The sequence below is a fragment of the Patagioenas fasciata genome, chromosome 12 (assembly GCF_037038585.1).
Source record: "Patagioenas fasciata isolate bPatFas1 chromosome 12, bPatFas1.hap1, whole genome shotgun sequence".
NCBI classification, from domain to species: domain Eukaryota; kingdom Metazoa; phylum Chordata; class Aves; order Columbiformes; family Columbidae; genus Patagioenas; species Patagioenas fasciata.
The window spans coordinates 16,650,634-16,670,121 of record NC_092531.1 but is presented as its reverse complement, the minus strand read 5'-3'; the positions used below and the strand labels follow the sequence as shown (position 1 = coordinate 16,670,121).

The window sequence follows — 19,488 nt, the reverse complement described above, 5'->3', positions numbered from 1 at the left end:
AAAATCAGCCCGAGTGGTCCAGTCTGGTCATGCTGATGCGGCAGGGACTCACCTGAATGCACACAGGCAATGGAGATGTGGGAAAGGCTCGTGCAGTGAATCCTATCACATCACCACTGCCAAATGTCACACGGGAACGACTGGCCAGGGCTAAAAATGCTCCTTCTCTGTCGTCACACCCTCCCAACAGCATCAGGAGCTCAGCACTCTTATGCTTATAGTAACAATTTCAGTATTTTTGTGTTGATCAGAGCACACAGTGGCTTCGATTTCAGCCTTTCTTTTTTGGCCCTATGAGTCTTAACATCACACAGCACATAGGTTCCTGCACTCTTCACCCCCCTAGACCACTACCCCATCTCCAGGGAAGCCATCCAAGTGGATGCTCAGCATCTCTAAACCCTTTCACATGCTTTGATACATGCCAACAACACACGGAAGCAACAGGTTTCTGACACAACAAAATTGGCAAGAGTCAAGGATTGCTTTAACAGTCCCTCCCTGTTGAAAAGGTGAAACATATACCAAGAAACACTTATTGTAAAACACGCATCAGTGACCATTTACTGGGAATCACGTCTCTCAAGCTACCAAAGAAAAGACACTGGCTACTTGTCATGATCACCTTAGAGCAACAACACAGCTATCTGAAGGTCAAAGGGCAACATCCCCATGAAAATGTATGCATTGAGCAGTTTCCTTTCCTTCCACGAGATTTAGTCCACTTCTTGGACATGAAAAAATGCTCCTTCTCTCCCTTGCTTCAGTCTGGTTTCAGACAGCAGGGTGTTGTTGCAGGAGCACAGTGACTATGAATGGAACAGTGGTGGGCAGACGCAGACTGTTCATTTCTCTTGTCTGGTGAGCAGAGGCTGTTGTGCTCGACCTGTAGCTCCTTCTTTATTCACAAAGCACCCTGGTGCATCGAAGAAGCAACACACTGAAGGGGTAACAAGCTGTTTGCTTTCAGCACTGCCCGAAGTGGGTGAAAACGAGACCTCAGAAAATGTGACATGCATTTCCTCAGAGGATGAAATGGGAATATAAATTGTAGGGTAGAAAAAAGACAAAACCCTGGGATAGCTGGGTGGGACTTCCCACCCACTAGGGAAGAAAGACAAAAGCTCAGTAAGAACAGGAGATGGGTCTGTTGCTCACAGTGTCAGCAACCTAAGGGGAAGCTCTTGCATGCAATCACTTGTGTACACTTCTCCAAAACTCCTGTGAAACCAGTGAAAGCCTCCAGTCAACTCCACTGATGACTGAGGGTCAAACCTGAACAAAGAGATGCAACCTGAGACACCTGTAAAAGAAATGCAAGGAGAAGGGACAGATGGTGGAGCATATTTGCCAAATATGTGCAACACAAGTAACCACAAATGTCCCACGCTGTCCCCACCAGGAAGCCACCCACCGCCGAGTGCTGGGGGGAGCGGGACAGCCTGGGGAATGAGCTGTAGGAGTCAGGAACGCTGCCTGCCTTCCTCAGACTTGGAGGCAGATTCTCCGTTCCTGGAGGTGGGAAAAGGGAGATGGCCAACATCAAAAGACAAAGAGATGTGAAGTAACTGTAATATATATAATTCTGAAGTCCCCAGACAAGCCACTGGATATGTGCTTTATGTTCCCAGAGCCACAGAAGTCCTTTTTCACAGAATCTTTTAGTCTTCTTTCTTGGTCTATGTTGCCAATCACTGTGGGCTTACAGATTCGGTCCAAGAAGAAATCCATCCTATGTGACCCTCTTACACTGATTCACCAAAATGACAGATGACTGTAGTGGGCAGTGACAAACCTGTTTGTTTGCTTTGCTTGCAAAACTGCCTAGGAAAAAAGTTGCACAGGAAATGCATGATGCAATTCTATTAGTTGCAGTTACAATCTAGCAATGAATCAATCTGCAGTAGCTCAGTTAAAGCCATTTGCTTCAGCTGAAGACAATTGCTATAAGGACATGACATTTCCAGTGGTATCCCTGTCACAGCTATTCCCGTCACTCAGGAGTGCTCCATATCCAGTAATGTTCCTACTACACATTGGCTCCCTAAACTCTTGGGATTTTTGATAATGGTGCAGCTGGGAAGATAATTCATAATCCCAGAACTGTATGGCCTTGGCTGTTCATAAATGATATTAAAAGCTCAGCATGCTATCTTTCTTAGTCTCACTCATTTGATGAGCAGGGAGAGACCTGATATCAAACAGGAGTGTTACAAATTATGGCTTGGTATCAAAGCAATTGGGAATGATATGTTCAGACCAATCCCAAAGTGGAATTCTTTGGGTAGTTGGCATGCCTGGTTGGCTACAAACCTCCAGGCTAATGAAGCCAAGTTTGCTTTCATATTGGCTAAGAATGTCACAAAAAGAAAGTAAAAAGCAACTCAAAAGAGATATTAGTGCTTTGAATAACTTTGGCTTGAACATGTTGATGTGAAGACAAATTGCAGAGCAACAAAAAAGTCTGTTAACTTCACAGGAAGATATCTCTTTAGAGGGTCTCTAGCTGATAAGAGGTGCAGTGTTCATGTCATTTAACTGATGACAGATTTCTGGAAACCACATAAGAGTTTTTCTCATGAGATTCTGTTCCTTATACTAAGAGGTCCTGCCTGCAATAATGCATTTGGCAAACCTAGTAAGGTTACTTCAATGAACACCTAAAAAATTCAGAATGAGGTGCAGGTATGTGTTGTAACACTTAAGATATAAAAAGAAAATATTAATACATTTTTCAAAACAAACTAGGTATTATTTTTTTTCTATGAATGGAGAAGCCTCAGGACCATATCTGGATTAGTATTGAAAAGGTGTCAATAACAGAATGAAAAAGAATCATAGACTCATTTAGGTTGGAAAAGACATTTAAGATCATCGAGTCAAACCGTTAACCCAGCACTGCCAAGTCCACCTCTAACCCGTGTCCCTAAGAACCTCATCTCCGCAGCTTTTAAACACCTCCAGGGATGGTGACTCCACCACGAGCCTGGGCAGCCTGTTCCAGTGCCTAATAACCTTTTTAGTGAAAGTTTTCCTAATATCCAATCTAAACCTCCCCTGGTGCAACTTGAAGCCATTTCTTCTCACTCTATCACTTGTTGTCTGGGAATGGAGAAACAGGTAAAAAAATATACCAAGTGGAGAGGATGACACTCTTGCTTTGATTTGTTTCACCGAAGCAAGAACAACGGCAGAAAACTGTTGCTTGTTATCCTCTTTTTTGGAAACTGAGGTTCAAGTGAAGACACAGATGACAAAACTCCCTGTTGGGCTGGATCCAGCAATGGAAAGAGGCCCAGCATCTGATATAAGGAGGATTTTGCAAATGGAAAGGGACCAGTGAGAACAACGAAGGCCTGTTTATTTCATTTGTCTAGTAAACTCTTTTTGCTGAATTTTACTCCCCAACACAACTGTTGCCCAAGAGGCAGTGAACCTCGTTCCACTACAGTGCAGCCTTCCACTGACATAGTGCTAAAGGGAATCACATTTTTAGAGGCAACAACATTTCCACTGGCGTTGCTGCTGCTGAGTTACTACCAAAGGCTTTTCCAAGTGACAGGCTGGGATTTATCACCTTCCCCAGCTCTGCAGTCATTTTCACCTGGAACCTGTTGAACTCAGCAGGCCAGGCAGACAGCGTGGGTTACAGGCTATTGGAACCCAACTGCTAGTGGAAAAGTAAATATTTCAGCTAGATTGCTGCCTGTGTATAAAAACAAAGGATTATTTGGTAAATGGCATTTGCAAACCTAATATTTCCTGTGTTGGTGTGTACTGTAGAGGTTGCACAATGGGGACTTGTACTGTCCCTGTGTTTTGGGTCATTGGATGCACAGGGCTGTTGCCAGTGAAGCCAATGAAGTATGAAACCAGAACCGACATAGCTGGAAGCATGTGCAAGATTTGCCTAATCATTACAGACCAGCTATTTAACATGGCTGTGGCTTACTCAGCAGAATAAGCCTTCAAAAAGACAGACACAGCTGGCAAAGCCACAAAGCTATCAATTAAATGAAAACTGTGTTGTCTGGGAGTTTCTAAATGACTGCTGTTTGCCCATTTGGTGCAGTTTTATTATGTTAAGTAAAGCTGTACAAGATGCTCCAAAACAAAGAAATTAGAGGGACTGCAAGAGAATGTTGTTTCACTAGGGATTACACAGACATCCTTCACAAAGCGTACAGTAAAACCATAGAAACCCATGGCCAGAACCACACTAACACTTGCCACGAGAGCCCAGAAAGCAAAGGGAGGTGGACATTCCCGTGCCCAGTTCCAATGTGGTTACACTCCAACACTGTAAATAAACAATATCAAATTTGGAAGATACAAGAGCAAGAAAAGACACACATGATAGAGGGAAGGTACCCACTGCCATGCTGGGGTTAGCAGGCTCAGGAACCACACCTGTAAATATCTTGAAGTTTTACATAAAACTAAAAAAAACATCCAAACCCAGGTCTGTTATCAACAGTCTGGCATATGTTACTACTCGCACCTCTCCATTTCTCCTTCCCAATCTCTATGTGATTTCTGTATGTGATTTTTCTCTATGTGATAGTCTACTGTCAATGTAAAAACAACTTGCCCAGATAAGGTTAATACAACAGGGATATTCTACTTCTGAGATTAACTTGCACAGGTACTGTATTATGTTGAGCAAACACATCAAGATACCTTCCATTTAGTGGTGCTCCATCAAACCATCCATGCTTGCAGAAGTCTCCACTGAATTTTTTTTCTATTCAGATGTGTTTAAATCCATATCTGTCTTTGATCTCTGCTTCCTTTTGACTAATTTAGGACACAGTTTTCAGAAAGCTACTAATATCAAGTTATTATGTACATAATAATTTTTTTTGTCTAACACAGACCTCTCAGCGCGTTACCAAAAGTGGAAGAGGCATCTCCTGAAATATTAGTCTATACCTTGTTCTCTCTCAAAACCAAAATAATTTATTAAATAATTGCTTTGAGTAGATCATCCCAATTCTGATGTACAAACATTTATGATGAAATAAGCAGTGTTCCATTATGTCCTGTTGGAGTTGTACAGAGAAGGGCAACTTAACTGTGAAAATGTGCTTGCAATTATCTGTGGAAGAACAAGGAAACCTGGGAGGAGGGGAACAAGAAAAGGGAGCCTGGGAACAGAGAGAGACATTCCACAACAGCTTTACAACACAAACGGCAGAAAATAAAATTAGCAGCTCCAGGGTGGGTACAGAGTGTTGCCAGCGCTTTTGGCCAGCCTCAGGGTACGTCTACACGGCAGTCAGTCACTCCCAGTAATCCTGAGACTGCAATATACTGGAACAGCCACATATTCCTGTGAGATTTTACATGGAGAGTGCTGGCACTAGTAGAATATCACTGAGGCAATAACTACCTGGCTACTCAGGAAATCTTGGTGCAGCAGCACAGTGACTAATACTTGAGCTTGCTAGAATAAAGCTTGCATGGGATTCCCTGTGGTTCCAGTCCTCCTTGGGATCCAGCTGACCTTGATTTTCAAACCCTGCAAATGCAGACGTGTGAGTTCCAACACACTGTCTTTTGCAACAGGGTGAAAACAGCCACAAGGGTTTTTTACAAAGGCACGGAGGGAACTGTGCCACAGCTCTCTGCCACAAGACAGAATCTACACCCACTGGAGAGGTTTATTCAGTCACAGGCTGCATCCCTGAGCCATCACGTACATGGATACTGCCCTGCAGGTCCACAAGATGGGCATTTCTTTGCAAGGTCTCCCTTCAGTGAAGCATGCTTGCACAGGAGCGAATAAGATGCCTGTGGACACATGTTAAACTGAAGTCTCTAACTACATGCTGAAATACTACCCTATGCATAGAAGTTCAGCCTCATTTGCAAGACAGCAGGACTAGAGTTAGAATTGAAGTTGTCCAGATAACCCTGAAACTGAGACTTTGGCACTTCTACATGTTTGATTCTGCAACTTTAGTAATGTTGTTTTTAATGCCTTTCGGGAGGTAAGAAGTAATCTGGGGACAGATTGCTTCTTGGCAATTAATTGGTGCACTTTTGCAATAGCAATGAAGAAAAACATTCCCCAGAAACTCAGGTCAGGCAGAACCTGTCTGATAAATGGGGGACTAACTCATGCCTCTGCTACGCTTCAAACAGCTGTTGCAAGGTCTGCTTTCTTTTCTGTGACCGATCTCGCTGTCAGCACCATAACACTCTAGGATCCTACTGGTTGCTTTGCTCATACGTCTAAAAACCAGCTCTTTACAAATGCTATGAAGAAATCCTTGCCTTTGCCATCATTACAATGCAGATGGTCAAAAGAGCAACATGGAGCAGAAGAAGCAGCCCAGATGGGAGCTTTTCAGAAAAATAGGGTTAATGTTTAAAGCCAGCCAGGATATAAAGCACACTCAGCTGCCCACATTGGTAGAGCCGTGTGTTCAAGCCTAGACTATGGTGGGCTGCTCTAAAGAAGACACAGAGGGTTGTTTGGTTTGGATTTTTTTCTTTCAAAACAGCTTCTCTGCTCCTACATCCTGCACCCAAGTGTTATAATCCCAGGATAAAACAAGAGAATTTGTAGTAAAGGTCCCTCCATTTTTATATCATTTCCAGAACCACTCCTCTCGTACCACTACCATGATTTGGCTGGCTGGCTCCATCGCTGCGCTGACTGGAATCACAAAACAGGCTGCTTAAGAAACAGAAACAGTTTTACATCAGCACAGTGTGCACTCTGCAGCACTACCTGACTGCTCAGATCTGCATCCTGCTTACTCTGGTGGTCCTTGGCTTCCATGTGAAGCTGTTCGTTTTAAAAATGCATTATGACCAAATCTTTATAAAGTGCAGGACAAGGGGGACTGCTAATTTCCCGTTTGGTTCTTAGGAATGAAGCTTGTATGCCTGCACCAGTGTAAGTTGTCACAGGACGTTATTCTGCACCTTTTGGATCTGCTCAAGACACACTCCCCTTCAGCCTGCAATATTTTCACATTCTGCCGTATAACCATTTGCATGACAGAATCTCTGCTGGGTGCTGCACTAGACAGATCAGGGAGGGAAGTTTATTCACAAGTCTAATAGCACAAGTATCAGGCCACAAAAGGAATATCCAGAGAGTGCTTTTCCTTCACCTGCAACACCACTATTGCTGGAAACACAACAGAAATGCCACAGTTAGGTAGGCAGCACATAATTATCCACCCTAAAGTAGTTTTAACCAAGCTACATCTATCAGTACTTAATATCTAAAGCAAATAATCATATTGGACAGAAACCTGTCAGTTCTAAACTCTTCTCTTGGTTAATTCCAAATCCAGGCCTCTTTGGTTTGTGCACTATAGGCTTTTTACCTTTGGACTCGTTTTCATCCTCATCTGTTTCAGCTTCAAGTTTGAGGCCATGCGGTTTCAGACTGTTGGCAACTGACTGCACCTTCCTCATTGTGAGTTGATTTTGATTCGCTTTGCTGAGGGCATCCAACACAGCGTGGCTTCCAGCCATACCACCTCCGGCTATGCGCTCAGCATCCAGGCAGTGCCAGGTTCCGCTAGCTCATGAATGGGAATCCTCCCTGCCCACCCAAGCCTGCCCCCCGTCCCACGACAGGAAAGCCGAGGCTGTTGAAAGAAACGGGAATGGTAACAAAGCTGGCATTGTTGTCCTGAAAAACCACTGGCTACAGTCCACCCACTTCACTTAGGGAATAACGGATATAAGGATGAATCCCAGCTTTTGTTTAAAAAAACCTTATTTGCCTTTTTCTTTGGAGAAGGACTTGAAAATGGTAACAATGGCACTGCTGTAGGCAAAAAGGGAACAGGGGAGGGGGAAGTGGCACTGGTTTTCTAAAAGTCAGGGTTGTTCAGGGTGGTCTGTGGGGTATGAATCTCAGATCAACTTCACAGGGGGCAGTTCATGGAGGAGGAGAGAAGCACCATTCAGGATCTTGTCAACAACAGTAGGGCACTTTCAAGCTCCTACTGATGGAGTTGCCCTGCTAGTCTGACAAAAGAAGAGAGTAAGAAAGTGTTCAGCATATTAACCTGTTTATAATACCCAGACCTTTGACTTACACTTTTTAAGACTTCAGGGACTGCTGTGTTCTCTGTGCCTTCTCTTTTGTGTATGTCAGAACACAGTCCTCCACCCAGCAATCCCTGGACAAAACCCAACTAACTGTGGTTACATTAAAGTGTATTATTTTAAAAGACATCCACTGTTGACCATGCTGAATGGACAACACTTGCTGAGGGTTCCTGCTTGTATAGTAAGAAGTTTATCATTTGCAGCCTCATCACATATTCAGTGGTCTCTACCCTGTTTGTTACTTTTTTATAACAGCAAAATTCTTTTCCTGGATTCTTTGTAGGAAAAATTGTATCTAAATACAAATGGGTGCTCCCTTTGCGTCTAAGGACCAAAATTACTTCTCCAAATTTGAAGATACAAATACAACAGATCACAGTTATATCAGCCACCCCATCATCAAGCACAACAAGTCTATAGGTTAAACCTGAAGATGAACCTTTATATGACCTATAAGCATCACTCTAATGGACCTAATTAATGATGCTTCCATGTTTTTACAGTGCAGCTGTCCGTAACTGTTTTTTGCAGTGAGTCCAAATGACATTAGTGGCAGATTAGGAATCTGACATATCAATTAGTAATCCATTCACTTTTTCCAAAGTCTACATCAGAAACTATCTGCGAATGCCAAACTGGGCTTGTAATCTCCACAGACATTTGTTAGTCTTAGGGCAAGAAGTAATAAATCTCAGCTTTTCTACACTCATAAGGAAATCAGCCTTCAATAAAGTTCACAATTACAGCTCTCCAAAATTTATATTTGTGCAAATAGGGATGGAAGTTTTGACTGGATTTTTTAAATCAAAAAATCTGCACCCAGTTTTCCTTGCTTTTCATTTTTAAACTTGAAGCTCATGTCAGCTTCTTTGTCTTCATCGCTGCAATGGGTTTCCTTACACTTCACTTAAAAACTATGAGTTTGTAGCTGAAGTCTGCAAAGAATTCTTCTATTTGCATAAGACGTGCTGAAACTGGACTGCTCAGAGCATCCTGTTGCAGTTCAAAAACAGAAGAATAAGGAGACGCCTGACAGTGAAAAGACTCTTGTTGACTTCAAGGCCAGAAAGGCACCAGTAAATCAACCAGAAATAACTAACCAGACCACTGGTGGATGACAGTATAGATGGATGATTTTGATGCTCGGGTTGGGTGGTGAGAGAGAGAGAGCATTTTTTCACCTCTCTTTGATTTGGCACACTGGGGTTTGATTACACATGCTTATGGCTGGGCTTAGGAAAGGCAAGAGGGGGCAGAAGGGCTGGAGGGATTGCTCCAGTGTGTGACAGAGAATTGCAACTCATTGTGAAACGCGGTAACCTGTTCCCAAAACAGCCATGGCAGCAGAATGCTGCCAGCAGTAGATTCCCCGCACAACAGCACACTCACTGTCCGAATCCTCCAGGGTACTGAACCCAAGCCACCCTCTGTCAGTCCCTTTAGACGTCTCATAGCCGCTTCTCAAAATAGCTTTCCAAGTCAGAGGTAAAGAAAGAAAACCAGCAGAGAAAAGACATTATGATCTTTCCACCAAAATTGCACTCAGAAAAGAAAATGGAGTTTGCTCTTTTCTGCACAGATGGAGAGCTATATCTGAAAGCATTACATCCCCTATTTATGTTGTGGATTTTGTGTGAGACAGTATTAGAAAGAAGCTTGACAGCTCTGCTGGGAAACTTGGCAAACACCATGGCAGACCAGTCTCACTCTTTTACACAGCTGGATTTTCTGCAGCTCAAGTATTTTTCCCTCCTGCTCTTGGCCCATTCAAAGATGAGTGCTGAATTTCCCTTAACCTCACCCACAGGTTAATTTTTTATTAAATTTAGGCTCAGTTTAACATCTTGGCATGCGATTTAAATAAAACCAAAACCAAATGTCCTTCATTTTGGCCGAAACCATCCTCGGTTTGGCTCAGCTGCTTTTGGTGTCACTGGAGGGTGAAGAGGAGATTCATTTTCATTTTGTCATTTTTGGTAGTAACCTAAATATCCTCCACGCAATTTTGAAATATATTGCCATAAAATAATTATTTGTCATGGAATGAGATTAGCCAGAATCTGAACATGATACCTGGGCTCTTAGCTGTCAAATACTTGTTACTGTAGGAAAGGAAGATACAACAGACACACAAATAAGAGTCCAGAAAGGTGCATACAAAACTCACGCACAGCTTCTTACTGAAGGAATAATGGTGGGATTTCCCATCTTGCACCCCAAGAGGCTAAAGGAAGGTGTGCCTGAAAATCTCCTAGGCACAGCCCTTGCCCCTGTACAAATTAGTTCCTGGTCTAATTCTCAACCTTCCACAGTCTAACTATGACACAGTGCAACCAAAATGATGTCAATGGAAAGGAAAAATGGCTTCTAAGTACTCTGAGTAAGTGCATATTATACTTAGCCTGGAAAGCAGTGAATGTGGATGCTGATCCTTGGGTTAACTCATTAACTGCACTAAGATGATGCAGTAAGTGACTCTTCCAGTCAATTCTGTTTCCTTCTGCCCATGGGATATTTACAGGCACCTTTAAAAAGTCTTCAAAGTCGCCTGCAGAAAGTACTCAGCAATCCCATTCTGCAAATTTCCATCTGACTAGGAATTATCACATTCTTTGTTGTTTTTTCCAGTCAGTGTTCAAAGTGTGTTAGTTAGCTGTGATTAAACTGATAAATCAAGTAATGTGATTTCTTTCTGTTGATCAAATAATACTGCTCAAGGGCATTTCCAAAATTCTGACGTGTACAATTTCAGCCACAGTAGATTACCTCACATGTAGAGATGAAACCATTACCCAACAAACCATTTAACTATTAAAATCCTTGACATAAACATCTGAACTTCAGAGAAAATTTAGCAAGTTCAAAGATTTTGAAATTGATGTCATTTTTGTGGATCTGCTCTACAGCATGAACAATAGCAGAATTTGTCTCTACCTACCACCATCAATCACTCAACAGAATGAGGCCTCAAAACGTAGAGTGGAAAATGGGAGAGGGTCAAATAGAAAGATTTATTTGTGCTGCAATGAATATTTACACGAGCCTCCTAAAAGCTAAGCTCATTATCAATCTGCTAGATTTATGAAATCCTAACAAACATGCCACACGAGTAATTTCGCTTGTGTGGCTTTAAAGAAAAGTATGCTACAGTGGCGTCAAAAAAGACAGAAACAGAAGAAGTTCTTACTTGTGCCCAAGTTCATGTGCAATTGTAAATGCCAGATTGAGACCATTGTCTTCAGCAAGAACGCACTTTCTCTTGGCACTGCAGACACCTCCCAGGTAAGCAATTCCTGCAATAGAAACAGAGAATGTCCCCATTAGAATGAGTGAAACAGCTCATTCACCCAAAACATACAGTAGTAACCCAACCAAAATGATAAAGGATGCACCCAGTGAGATATCAGGGCTGTTCACACACAAAAATATTTTGTTGAGCCTAGAATTTTGTCAGACAGGAAACAAGTTGAACACACTCACCTTCACTGCTTTTACTGGACAATACATTTCACCTACTGAAAAATTAATCTAATCTTGTCTGTTAATGCCCCCTACTACAATGTTAGAAGATGCAGTGAAGTTGTGTTTAAATGGACTTCTTTCAATTTTCAGTATGAAGTTGGGGAGAAGGAATAGCGCAATAAACAGAGACTCTCTGAAAAGATGTTACATTTTCCCTTATTTTCATATTTTAAAAAAGCAAGAATGGCAGAGCCAGGAAAGCTGGCAAAACCCTGATGGTGAGTCACAAAGCTCATGTAGGTGGCAGGAGTCTTCTCTGACTTAGTGGAATTTAGGATTTGATCCCACAGACAATTGCGCAGTGCTCTCCTAGACCTGTTTGTGTGGGCACCACACATGGTTGTAGGCTGAAGTGAAAAAGGAATTCCAAAGTTAAGGAATTAAACTTCTGCTATGGGAAAAAACAAGAGCCCTTATATGCCCTTCCTGCATCCAGACTGTCCCCTGCAGAAAGTGCTGTTGTACTTGGAAACCTTGTGATGGCATCATGAGCCACCCATGGGACAATTTGTTGATGAGGTTTTCTTTCACCTGCCACCTAGTTTATTGTAAATCCAATAGCAGAAAGTCTGAGATTAAGAAGAACTTCCAGATTTTGGATAAAGGGAAGCAAAAAGTGAGTATTTGAGTCACAGAAGCTGGATGAAAATAAACACTTAGGTGCCTTAGCCAATCCTCTGCTTCTTTAGACTGGTGCCTTTTTGAGTTGTTAAATCCCCTGCCAGCGTGCACACCGAACGAGGGCACTCAGGAGGAAGGATGGTGCATGCCAAATCGCCAGCCCACTCCAGAGCTGCCCCTCCACTGGAGCATACTGTGTTATCACAAAAGATAAAACTGTGACGGCCCATCAGCTGCTGGTAATCTCGAGCACCAGCTCTGAGAGAGGAAAACTGGTTGAGTTTTCCTTCACTCACCACCTTGCCCAGTCTCTGCCCTGATGATGTGCTGTGATCCTGTGGCACAACCACCACCTACTCCGAAGTTGCTCCTGGAGATCCCTCTGTCCTTTGGGGATGAGGCAAACACAGCTCTGTAATAAACTGACCCAACAAGTCTGATGAGGAGCGGTTGAGGGAGCTGGGGCTGTTTAGCCTTGAGGAAGCTGAGGGGAGACCTTCTCGCTGTCTACAACTGCCTGAAAGGAGGTTGGAGCCAGGGGGGAGTTGGTCTCTTCTCCCAAGTAGCAAGTGACAGGACAAGAGGAAATGGCCTCAAGTTGAACCAGGGGAGGTTTAGATTAGATATTAGGAAAAAAATTCTTCATGGAAAGACTCGTGAGGCATTGGAACTGGCTGTCCAGGGCAGTGGTGGAGTCGCCATCCCTGGAGGTGTTTAAAAAGCATTTACATGAGGTTCTTAAGGACATGGGTTAGTGCTAGAGTTAGGTTATGGTTGGACTCAATGATCCTGATGGTGTCTTCCAACTGAAATGATTCTATGACTCTATGAACTTGGCTGAAATACACTTCCAATAGGGAGAGGTATTTTGGTTACCTTTCAGCAGCTCAGGTGCAGCAATGACCAGAGCAGGATTCTTACTGAAAGTGTTTTATTCCTACTAGTAAACCTGATTTTTCCACCTTTCTCTTCCATTTAACCAGTGCCAATATATCTCTGTTGTATCTGACATGCGAGGTTTTAGCTGAGAAGCAGTATTGCATCTCGAGCTCAGTGCTCAACCAGGCAAGGCAGTTTAGCTTGAAATGATTCACCTTAATTTCCTTCAAATAAATTTCATAAAATGAGGCTGACTCAATGTTTGCTGTCACTTGGAGGTGGCAGGGGGCAATATTTCTATGTTTGGGGGATGTGGTGTAGCAAAATAGTCTAGAGTTACGTCAATATATTAAAAGTGGTTAAATATCAATTAAAATGTCAAATACATTACCTCAAATGGTAATTCTTCTGAAGTCTTTGTTCAGTGGTTCTAATCCCCACTAAAACTGTCTGGCAATAACACTGCTCGGTGCTAAAAGCCTCATTATTCGAAGGTGGAAAACTAATGATTAAGGACTTGTTCATCTATCAGTGGCTGAAAAATAAGTGACTGGCTCAGTTACAGACTCTTAGTCACATGAATTTTACTAGTTATTTTCAGTGCTTAATGTGAATCCTGTGTGGCCAGCTCATAAGCAATGACCAATTTAAAAATGTAGACATCTAAAATAAGTTTATTATTACCATTATTAAAGACTTCTGCTGCAGTGGAGCCCAGGGATCAGACAATACAGGAACAGAAGTGGACTGGGCAGGGAAATTTATAATTCTGGAAGAGCAGACAGCGCAAAACTTTGCAGTACATGAAATGAACTTGGTAAGAAGTCCAGCTCATGAACTGCTGAGTGCTTATTAATAAGAGCCATGCTGGAACAGCAGGCCAGTTATAACAAATTGTTATAACATTTTAAGCTTGGAAAAGCTTGCCTCAAAAATGTTTTTGAAAGATACATAGTTTCTATCAAACTATTTCCTAAGACTATAATTTCTTTTGGACAATATATTTCACATAAATAGCAAATATGCTATTGATTTGCAAACAGTACAGTTCTCTAGTAAAAATATCTGAAACATTAAGGTTAATGCAACTTTTTGTAACCCAATACAATGATCCATTTAATTGACATGCAGAGAAAAATACACCTTTAACCGACAGTGATAGCAGTACAATGCCTCGGTAGCTGCATTAATATGATTTATTTTCTTCACTGAGATGAATGGAAACTGTTGTTTGCCTCATAAATTCCAGATTGTTATCTGAGCCTTTCAAGTTCGCAGAACTGGAATAGAAACTTCATGAATTCAGACACGTTCATGAAAATCCTGGCGTGCTTTAGCTCTACCAGGTTGGGAATAGCATAACAGGAACTTCTCTTATTGCTCTAACTTTGCTTCTGGCCCCGTTTGCGAGACAGGTGTGTGAAAATGAAAAACAGGGGAGAAAGGTAGAACTGGGGTTTGGTTTTGTTTGGTGGCTTTTTTGTTTGGTTGCCTTTGGTTGGAGTTTTTGTTTGTTTATCTGGGGTTTTGTTTGTTTGTGGTGGTGGTGTTAAAAAAATACACCACCAACCAACTAACAAAAAACCCCAAACCAGCAATAACTTAACCTGTACTCATGCAAATACACAGCAGCTCTCTTCAGGGACAAAGTCCTTATCTCCCCAGATACACTACTAACAGTCAGCAATTACCACAAATCTATTTTTGATATCAAAAAAGGTCAAGTAGGAGAATCAGTGGTAGAGGGAAAGCCAAATACTGTTTTCAGATTTACCAAGTGTGAGGGTTTTTTCCTTTCTCTCATGAGAAATTGTATAATTACAGTCCATAACTTCTGTGCTTGGATTTGAACACGCAAAGTTATCTGCACTTCCATAGCAAACCTCAGGACACAGGCAACTGTGTAAACTCAGATTTATCCAAAAAGTTGTCATAGATAAACAGTTTGCAGCTGTTGGCCTTTCTGCCAGCTAATGAGCCCTCTGCTAGCAATATCTCCAAGGGGAATGATTACATTTATCCTAGCAGCTCAGCTAGGCATTAGGATATTACATACTTGCCACAGTGATAGCCAAAGCTGCAAAAAGACAAGTTCTGGTGAGTGGGTTTACATTTCATCCTATTTGAAACACCCAGGGCTTCCTTCTGACAACTGGAATATTCACTCAGCAAGTGGTTTATCCAGGTACTACAGCTTTCAACTCTCTAATGTCTTCTTTTCATTGCACTCCTAATACTTTAATCTCTCCTTTTGCCAGCCACCTCTGGATACAGAACTTTTAGTTGATTAAAACTTGGCTAGCTTTCCTCTTCTCAGTGTATTTGCTGTTGGGAAGGGAGCCAAACTTGAAGTCCCGAAGTCTGCTTGGCACAGATGGAGACTCGTGCGTATCCTCATACACAGAGCAGCCCCCCCTTCCCAACCATCACTAGTCTGGTGTTGAGCTGATGTTTTTCTCATCCTCCCACGATTTTCAATTTGTGCAGCTCACACATTGCCATCAATTACACTCCTGCATCCTCTCCTAACATCCTACATAAGTAAAATCAGGAAAGCCTAGAAGTGATTCATGCTCTGCCTTTCCACTCAGTTGCAATGATATGTTTGACAGAGATGTCCTGCCTGTATTTACACACCAAGCCAGTCACCAAGGGAATCTTTCAGTGCTTACGATACTTAAAAATGAAAAATACTTTTCCTCTCTGTAAGGCCTACATATAAAAAGTTCCAAAATTTAAAAACCATTAAAGAAGTACCCACTAAACTGCCTCCAGGATAGGTAATAACACAATCCCTGTTGTACAGCTGAATAAACAGAGGTCTCAAGAAGTCAGCGGTATCCAGGTGAAATAAGAGTAGTCTCCATGGAAGGAACCTCCCCAGCATGTACAACATAGGGAGGGAAAGGTTGGTACCGTCACTGTCCTGCTGAGCCCCCAGTCCCAAGTTTGGTTTGCAGTGATCATCCAGAAGAAGCTCACAGGGTGAGCTGGTCCTTCCTTCTATGAGAATGTGCTAATTCAAAGAAAGACAAGCAATTTTAGTGGCACAGTTTAATGTGGCTTAGTGCTGGATGTCATCTGGATGCCAATTTCTGTTAATCTTGCAGTAACAACATGGTTTCCATTAGAGTTTAATATTCATGTGTGGAAACTGTTTTCCTTAGCAATAATTTTCATTGTCACTGTACTTAATGAAAACCACCCTGGAAACAATACACTCATTATGAATCACAAGTACGGGAATTATTATACAACCATCTAATGCACCAGCGACAGCTACAGTCAGGTATGAAAACACTTAACAGTCATGCCAAGTGCTCTACCCAGTGCAAGTCACAATATTTGAACTCAAGTATTTATACTGGAAGAGCTGCTGATGCCACAGACCATTTGACAGAATAGGCGCCCAGACACTGGAAGAAGTCAGTCATAGCCTGTTTCAAATAGGCCTCGACATGCTTATCCCTTTACCCTTAAAGGGAATGTGAAATATGAAATAAACTCCATCTCTATGCGCCTGAGAAAGAAATCTATGCAGACAATGGAGACAGCATTTTCCTCTGCTTATACTTAATCAAAGGACAGAGAACATAACCCACTGTCTCATTCTCTTGGTGCCATACATGAGAGAAAAATGAGTCTGGGGAAGAAATTACTTCACAATTCACTTGACTTTGTTGAGGGGCAGAACATCCACTCCCTGCTGAGGGCTTAAATTCCCTACCGGGTGGGAGGTGGTTGAACCGCATCAAGGAAACAAGGCAACACAGGACTGGTCCAAATACAACCCTCCACACAGGACTGGGGAGGCATTCAGATAACAAAGGAATAGTCAGCAAAAGTCCTCAAAAGGAGCTTGTAATTCTGCAGAATTTAACCAAGAACACCATCCAGGCAGGTGTATTGTGTTTACAACTCCCCTACTTTTAGCTGGTGGAGTAAAGTAGGAGAAGCAGTTTCCAGCACTAAGTTTTTTGAGCACTGGTAAGCCCATGCAATTTCTGCAGGCAGAAGATGACCTGGATTCCTGGGAGTCCCAGAAAACCTCTGGCCAAGGGCACGTGAGGTTCACTCCTCTGACTCTACAGCACACATTTCTTTTAATACAAGATTTTCAAACTGGTATCCAAGTCCCCATATACATTCCTCCCTGCCTTACTGAGAAACTGACAACTACTACAGCAACTTTACAGAAAAGTGAGCTAAGACACAGCATTCAAATAGCTGGTAAGATCACACAAGAAGCCACCACTATTCCTGAGAACGTACATCAGACCCTGACTTTCTGTACTTCACCATCTTTTTGCAAATGTGCCCATCATCACAGAATCCTCTTCTTACTTTGGAGAATTTACCTCATGCCAAATTTCAACATGACGTCTGTAAAACTCTGTTCCTTGCCTCCAAACCAGCATGACCTGCAGAGATGCAACACGCTTTCCCAGAACTCGGTGTACCCTGTGGCCAGACACCTCCCCTGTGGGCCCGAGTCTTGTCCTGTAATGCCCAATAAAATCTTTTCTTCCTTGTAACTCTGAAAACACTGTCACTTCCAGTATACACAACTGCTGTCAGAATCCCAAAAGCCCAGCAAGAAAAATAAATAGCTGAAACACAAAGCATAGTTACTTTCTGAATCTCTTGATCTTCATTACTCACACCCTGAAAGACTAACAAATAAAATCTCTCCCTGATACTCACAATATTAGCTATGATGTTTTGAGAGCCGATACTGTAATACTGCTCAGAACACAAGGTCCTAACGGCACAAATTAATGAAATACACAATACCTTTTATAGGGGATACTTTTCTGACTGCTGGGAAGATATTTGGTAGTAAAATATTGCTATGGTACCCAAGGGTCCAGTGACTGGCCCCGGATAACATTTCACAAGACCAGTATTCAAACTGTGAGAGCCAGATTGCACCATGCACTTTAGTCTTTGTGAAATGACTGTGACTCATGCAGATATAGCCAAATCTCAGCGATGGCACCACTGAAGCTCAACAGAACTTCTCAGTTGACTCCTTCAACACACACTGATCTCTGAGGAATGCGCTGCACCCATTCGCAAACAGATTAGCTGACATCTAACCGGGGTTGGGTCTGTGCAAGTTGCTTTGCTCTATACCTTTCTGATAAAAAGGCCTTTGTGAGGCTAGACCTCTTCATGTCTGTAAAACTGCAAAGAAGGCAAGATACTGCAAATCGTTAGAGCTCAAAGGCGCACTTTTGCTATGTTCTTTTTCTCTTTGTTTAATTACCCTGCAGGACAGCAATTAATGGGACATGTGGAACCCCCCTTTCCCAGCATGGCCAACTCAGCTTTAGCTTTCAGTCTTTCTGCAGGGCTTTTATGTTTCCTAGAAACCCTCCTGTGGTTTTCTTAGTTTAATGGATGAATCACTTATTTGCTCCTTTACTAACTTGCCCACACACAGACAACCCTCAAGATGTCAAGAGCCTTATTCTAATTCTACTTGCATCGGATTCACGCTGTGCTAATTCACCGATTTAGGCAGAACCTCTTCCAGTGCACGGGGGCTGCTCAGGCAGTCGAAAAGCCCTAGAAATGGAGACCTCTCATGACTTAGGGACAATTGTCCTCACCCAAGCTAACAAAAGGTTGCTTCATATACCAAATGCATTGAGACGAAGAAAGCTGACAGATGTCCTAACACCTTTTTTGGCCTAGAAGAGGCTTTAACCAAGGCCTACAAAAACACGCCAGACAGGCAATTAACATTGTGTTACACCAGCAAAGAGCATACAACCTTCAGAAACCCCCAGAGGTTTGGCATTGGCATCTTTGAAAACCCCATTCCTTTCCAAGCATGAATATACCTGAAGAGACGTATGGCGCTCACATTAACTCAAAGCAAGCTGGAAACAAGTATACTGGTGAGGCTCGCGGAGCAGATATCGATCAGGAGTGACACGGGTATTGCTGATCTTGCTTTGGAGCAAAGGAATGCATTTAAGAGACCACCTGAAGTTTTTTCTAGACCTAGTTTTCTAAGCTTTTACAATAAAGCACTGAGATCTAAGACCTCAGCAAAGGAGGAGATAAAAAGAAATACCTTGTTTATTTGACATCTGCTCTTTGTTCAGCATGACATCCTCTATGCTACTAACATGACTCCTCCCTTTTGGCAAACCACTGCTTCCCTAGATGACAGCATATTAATAAATCCTCTCCATCTAAAGTGACATGAGGAGTGGCTTAATTAACTGGCGCAGAGGAAGCAGGGTATCATCTACATGTTTACTCTACCTTTGATATGCTAACAGCCACATTCCAGAGAGCTTCTCCGCACACTCCCCAGCGACAGGAGTCTGGGCAGCTGCTGAATGCAGATCTCAAACAAGCAAAGCGGGG

General features: G+C 42.5%; 1 protein-coding gene across 2 annotated transcripts in view; it reads right to left on the bottom strand.

Moving 5' to 3' along the window:
• The window catches only part of ADAMTS17 (ADAM metallopeptidase with thrombospondin type 1 motif 17), a 178,226-nt gene that overhangs the window by 96,525 nt on the left and 62,213 nt on the right, over positions 1 to 19,488 (bottom strand). For both annotated transcript variants that reach the window (XM_065847356.2, XM_065847357.2), the window contains exon 8: positions 11,270 to 11,375. In XM_065847356.2, coding sequence (XP_065703428.1) covers positions 11,270 to 11,375 — 106 coding nt within the window. The remainder of the gene's footprint in view (positions 1 to 11,269; positions 11,376 to 19,488) is intronic.